The 6351-nt window shown below is 33.7% G+C and overlaps 1 protein-coding gene across 2 annotated transcripts; it reads right to left on the reverse strand.

Moving 5' to 3' along the window:
- Nucleotides 1-218: 218 nt before the first annotated feature.
- Nucleotides 219-5159, reverse strand: LOC111386879 (transcription initiation factor IIA subunit 2). 2 transcript variants are annotated; one of them, XM_023011364.1, is made up of 4 exons: nt 5033-5159; nt 4633-4773; nt 4445-4495; nt 219-663 (listed from the first exon to the last, which is right to left on the reverse strand). In XM_023011364.1, the coding sequence occupies exons 2-4, from the start codon at nt 4759-4761 to the stop codon at nt 523-525; spliced, it is 321 nt and encodes a 106-aa protein (XP_022867132.1). In that variant the 5' UTR covers nt 4762-4773; nt 5033-5159; the 3' UTR covers nt 219-522. The 2 variants fall into 2 exon arrangements, with proteins under 2 accessions (XP_022867132.1, XP_022867133.1); XM_023011365.1 differs by lacking the exon at nt 5033-5159 and adding an exon at nt 4939-5000.
- Between the last annotated feature and the right edge of the window lie 1192 nt (nt 5160-6351).

A 6351-nucleotide genomic window follows, 5' to 3' on the forward strand; every position in this document is an offset into this window, starting at 1 on the left:
AACTATTGCCCTGTTTGGTTCCCATTTTTTTAAAATGCATTTTTGTCTCTTCTTTTCAACCATACATTCTTCATTAAAATAATATTACACGTAAATCAAAAACTTTTTCTTATTTTTCAACCACACATTTCCAAAATGTATTTTTACATAAAAATGACTCTCAAACACTCTCTATATAAATTCATAATGTTGCAATTAAAGCACCAAGCACACTTCCGTAATATGACATAACTAGCAAATTTTATCAAGCACATCCCCATTAACCTCTTCCAATCGTATCTAGTTCAACATACAAAACATACTGCTAACATTCGAATGACCACTGATTATACGAGTTACATATCTCGATAGAAAGCTCATCACAAATTTCTCTAAGATTCCCTACAGATTTTTACTCATCTAATTCCACTGGTACACAATGGAAAGACATTGCTTTATTATGCTTATACAGGTTTGGTTCATACAAAGTGACTAATCCTCGGCGTCGCAAACTTTGCAAGTGCTCCCTTTCATTTGTTTTTCTCACTGTGTGAGCAGCTTCGAGTCACATGCCACAATCTTCATGTGACCAACGTTCTCCTGGAAATCTTCGCTCTTCAAGTGAACATCTTGCAAGATGAAAGTCCAAACGTTGTCACAGAATCTGTAGGTGTGAAGATGTCCCTGAAGTAAACACGGTGCACTTATAATTACAGGATTGTGTTCAGTAACTACGGTTTACCGCAACATCAAAAGGACAGACAGGCTAAAAGGCTGAAAAGCATAAAAAAGAGACAACAGATATTTGGAGGAAGAAAAAAATGACATGCCAGTCCATATTCTCACATACACAGAACAACTGCTGAAGAAAAGAACAACAGTCTGTGCAATCAAATAGCGAGCTAAAATTGGGGGGGAAAAAAAAAAACTAACAATAACCAAGGCTGAATAAAACTACGACGGCTCCACCAACATCACATGCAGATAGTCCTAAAGCCGTTCCTCAGGTGGCTTAAATTAGGATTCTAAGGATATAGTTTGGTACATTTGAATCAATAAGTAATTAACAATATGAAATAAGTGTAAAGAGGACTCACAAATACTTTTCATAAAGAAATATTAGCAAAAGAAGCAAAATGTAGTACAACAAGAAAGAGTTGACCAGGCATGAAATGATCTCAACAAGTTGCAGGCTGATTGTTATTACTGAAAAAGATGCTGGATCTGAAAATTAATCAAACTGTTAACCCAAAGAACAGAAGCGAAAACAAATTAGACAATTGAAATAATTATTAAAAGGGAAGGAGAAGGTGAAAGGGGAAAAATTGTACAAACAAAAATTAAATTTATCTGAATAGCATCACTAAGGTTATCCATGCTACAAGACAAAATTTCAGGTAAACAAAACATGGTTGAAAGTATGAACCACTAAAACAAATTGGTACATAAAATTTATGGACATCTTTTCATATTAAATAAGCAGCAAAGTTGAAAGTACGAACCACTAAAACAAATTGGTACGTATATTTTATGTCCATATTTTCATATTAAATAAGCAGCAAAAGGAGAAAAATGTCAAATTAAAAAATTCTTGACAAAGTTTATATTATTTATACACACTTAGTTGTTTATGGTTTCATGTGAACATCCTGTTTAACAAAATCAAGGAGATAAACAAGATAAAGAAAGAAAACCCAAACGCATACCCATGAAAACTATTATAAAAATTAAAGATGATGGATTGACATTATTCATTGTTTTCTGAATTGAATTGTATTAACATCAGAGACTAGAAGCTATTTTTTGCTTGTATAGGCCATATTCTCTTGACCACACACCTTCATCTTGGACATAAGTCCCCCAGAATTGCATGTGTTCTTAGTGAAGAAGTCAATTGTAAGGCCCATGTACTGGGCTGTATCTATGAATTCTAGGAGTATGAGATAAATCATCAATTTTCCAAATACTAATTGCTTTGGAGACAGAACTTAAGATATAGAAACCTAAATAAATAATAGCACATTCATATGAATGGGAAAGAAAGTGAGATGATCAAAGTCTGTAGAATTTGAAGGTTTTTGCTCTATTTTCCAAAACATTAGCCTTCTTTGATATACTAGTATATTTTTTCTTTTATGAAATTTTAGTGCTTGATTTATGTGATTCAAGACATTCATGATCTCCAGTCCTGTTATGAGCTATATTCGTCTTAAGACTCCAATAAACATAAAAGTTATTATGAATGTAGCATTTAAAATTTTGGGCAGTTGTGAGCTCTGTCTCTAAGTATGAAATCAGTAAAAATGAAAGCAGCATTTAAAATTTGGGCCTGAAGTTTAAAGCCTTAAAACAATTTATCGGAGGAAAAAATAGCTTGTTGCTCAACAAGTTCTACACATCCCCAATATCCGAAGTCACAACAAACATAGAAGAAGAACATACATGTTGTCTGTCCGTTTGAGGAGAAAATGACTGTTCTATAGCGCAACCTTCTAATACAAGCACCTGTCTCAAGGGAAGTCTAGGTGAGATCTTGCATTTTTCTTCTCCTCTCAGAATTTTATGGCATACTCTGCAACAATTCCAGAATTCACCTTCCTTGCCAATTTATGTGAACGACACTCCTGGCTTTAGCTTTCCATTACCTTTACAATTGTAATCTCACACTCAAGCACATAACTGTTTCCAGCTTCAGATGGGAATGGGTGAAAAAAGTTGCTCAACTAGGAAAGAAAACATAGCCTAATGCACCTCCCTCACCAATTTTTGTGAACCAGCACTCATGGATTTAGCTTTCCATTACCTTTATAATCATAATCTCACACTTAAGCACATAATGGTCTTCAGTTTCAGATGGGAATGGATGAAAAAAGTTGCTCAACTAGGAATAAAAACACAGCTTTGACAAACCACACATCAACTAACATGCTGAAATGATACGGGCACTCAATAAAGGAAAAGAATGTGCTACTTCTATAGACAGAATTTGCTGACATCTGTAGGGGGTGAACATCTTCTAACAAAATTTGGACAGATTCACACTCAAAATTCCAATTCCTGCACTTCGAATAGTGTTTAATTAGCTGATAATTAGCAGGATGATGATCTAAAAACTAATGTACCATAAGTACTCCGAGGTCCTACAGCTTCCATCAGAGTGCTATCTCATATTCCTTCCCATCTTCATATATAAGGTATCTTACTTTGAGGCATATCTCATAATGTTACTCAAGCTTATTTAATATTCTGCAAGTTCCTAACTCTATAAAATTGGTGTATAATGCATAAATAGATTACATACGCAATTACATGAAATTCTAATAAAATTACATTCTAGATTAGTTGAGTATTGCATTTGGAAGATCATTCAAGATGCTGTCATACCTTGAATTCTGAACAAGAGAGCACTTGCACACTGGTACTCGCAATACAATTTGTGAATTATTGCTAAATGGATATCTGATACTTTGTCATACTTTGAAGAACTAGAGAGGCACTAGCACACTAGTACTCGCATTTCAATTTGTGACTTGTTGCTAAAGGACATTTGATACGTGGAACTAATTGGTGACCTCAGATGATAATTCATTTTTCTATCGTAGAGCAGACATAAAAATGAGCGTACTTCTTTTCAGAAGTATTTCTTACCACTAGTAAGCCAAAAAGATGCTGCTCTTTTTGCAAAATGGTAAATCTTTGTCTCAGCTTTTTGATCATCCTATTCTCATAAAGTACTCCATACATTACCAATTCACTTAGAAATCATTATGATTGTACTCTTAGGAGATGCATATATTTAAAGAGTATATGCCTTGTTTCCCATCTTGGTCTTGTAGAACACAAAAAAGCTCTTGAAAGTTTAGTATGTTCCTATGCATGAATGCAACAATTTGGGAACAGACAAGCTTCCTAGAAATACTAACAGACGTTGCAAAATGAGAACTAAATATGGTTACATACTTCATGGTTTTCAATTTTTCTTGCAAAAAGCTACTATCATGGAATTAGATAAATATGGTTTTTAGCATGCTACAAATCAAATGTACGCATAGTGACTCAAGTTTATTTAATCTCATGGTTTTCAATTTTTCTTGCAAAGACAAAAAGGGTCATGGAAAGAACAACTTAGTAATTCTTTCACAGTTGGCCACATGTTACCAACCATAACGATATGAAGATGCATGTTTTTCGGATTAGTATACATACATTAAAAATAAATACTAACAGTTTGGCAAAGAAGGACAGCAGAGCAACTTCAAATAAACATTCTCGTAATCAGATCAAAAATTAATTCAATCAATGATCTAATTTCAGTAATTATTTTTTCCTGCAGGACAACAAGATAATTAATATTTCTTCCTTCTCAAATAAAACGGCCAACTTCAAAATATGTTCCAACGAATTTATACAACATGCAAAGGCAAACCTTTATATATATTCTTTCTGCAAAATAATATTTCTTTACCTTAATAGAAACCTTGCTCTTCACCCGGTTTTCCAGTGCTTCAGTCATCGACTGCAAGACATAAAAACCTCAAAATCAAGTATTTGTATTCGGAGCATATCCATTTATAAATCTCCGTATGTTTTCATATATAAATACACAAACAAGCAGACAAACAGGCACACATTCATCAAATAAGAGGCTGTGACCTTGTCAAATTGAACAAGGACTTGAATGGCAAGCTCAGGGCTAAGAACACCACTTGAAACCATCTCGTCAAGTGTCTCCGTCAGGCACATGCCAATCGTCGATCTCCTGTACAACTCAAACGTCGCCATTTTTATGCCGATCTATCCAAAAGCCACAACCAAAGAAAAAAAATTAAGATCTACACAAAATTAACAATCAAAGTTCTTCAAACCAACTCGAAAATAGAACGATAATTTCAGTCGAACAACCAGTAGCAAATTAAAAAGTACATGATACGAACTTGATAAATGCACTAAATTAATTACTTCATTATGTATAAACGGAGAGATGTTTGTATGTATAGGTGTGTGTGTGTGTGTGTGTGAGAGAGAGAGAGAGAGAGCAAGAGAGAGGAGTTACGGGCTCTAAGATTCGTTTGGAATTGAAGCTGGAAGTCGAGTGGGAGAAGAATTGGGGCTTTATATACCCTAGTATTTGTAGCTGGGTATTTATATACAGGCGAGCGACGATGGTAACGAGCTTTAAAAAGGCAATAATGCCCGTGTTCTCTCGCATTCTGTCATTTGCTTTCAACGACTCCTTTGTGGTATAAATAAATTATAGGAAAATTGCATTATCGGTCCTCAAACTTCTTCTTAGTAGCAAGTTGGTTTTCATGACTTGAATCCACTCTCTACGAATCAAGGATCGTTAGTTGTGATAGAGTGCTGATTAGAGTTGAGTTAAGACCAGTCTCGATATATCTTCTCCAAGTACATTTTTAATTTTCTAGTTGTATTAAATCTTGAATTACATCAATTGTGAAACGTCGAAGCAAGTTCAAAACATGTATATGCAGAAAACAACGATCATATTAGAAAATTCATTCATGAAGAACTTGCCTCTTGCAATTCATCTAAATCGATTATTATTATGTGGTTGAGAAACAAGAAGGAAGGATAAATAAAAGACTCAAGCTAGTGTGATTTTTGCAACGAACCTAGAACTTGATTAGAGAGCGCAAGATTTTATCATCCTCCTAACACGAATTTATAGCATTAGAGATGACAATTTAGCTAGGAATGAGTCATATTTCTCACACCTATATCACATGTTACTGCACAAAATAAAAAGACATGTTAAAGATCAATTTATTATTTTTGGCCTCCAGTTATTTTGATATTATAATTTTTGGAATGGTATTTTTTTGGAAAATACGTGATTAAAAATAAAGAATTATTTATTTATTTATGTGTAATATTATTTTATTAGAAAATGTGTGGTTAAAAAAAAGAGAGATAAAAATATATTATAAATTTAATGAGGTTCAAATGGAGGCTTATAAAGGTTTAAGATCAATTTGTCATTCCAACAATAGATTTGAGACTAGTGCAGTACTTTCATAATTAGTAGATGATAAATGTCTTCTTACGAAAATATTGTGCTGCTAGTCTCAATCTATGGCTCTTGTTGTATTTGGTCCCCAAGTTATTTTTGACGTGCTTAACCGTTCGATTAAGAATAATGTTACTTGTACATAAAGAATTACATATAGATGAGGGTAAAAAAGGGAGTGATTTTTTTTTATTTGGTTGAAGAAATTCTGATATAATCATATCTTACCATATCATGTGTATGTATGTAAATCATATAATTCATTGTATACATGCATCACGACTCAATTATAGGAAGCAAGGTGGCTAGGATAGAGGTACGGCAAGTTGTGGTTATTGCCCCCC

This window comes from Olea europaea, unplaced genomic scaffold (genome assembly GCF_002742605.1).
Source record: "Olea europaea var. sylvestris unplaced genomic scaffold, O_europaea_v1 scaffold376, whole genome shotgun sequence".
NCBI lineage: Eukaryota > Viridiplantae > Streptophyta > Magnoliopsida > Lamiales > Oleaceae > Olea > Olea europaea.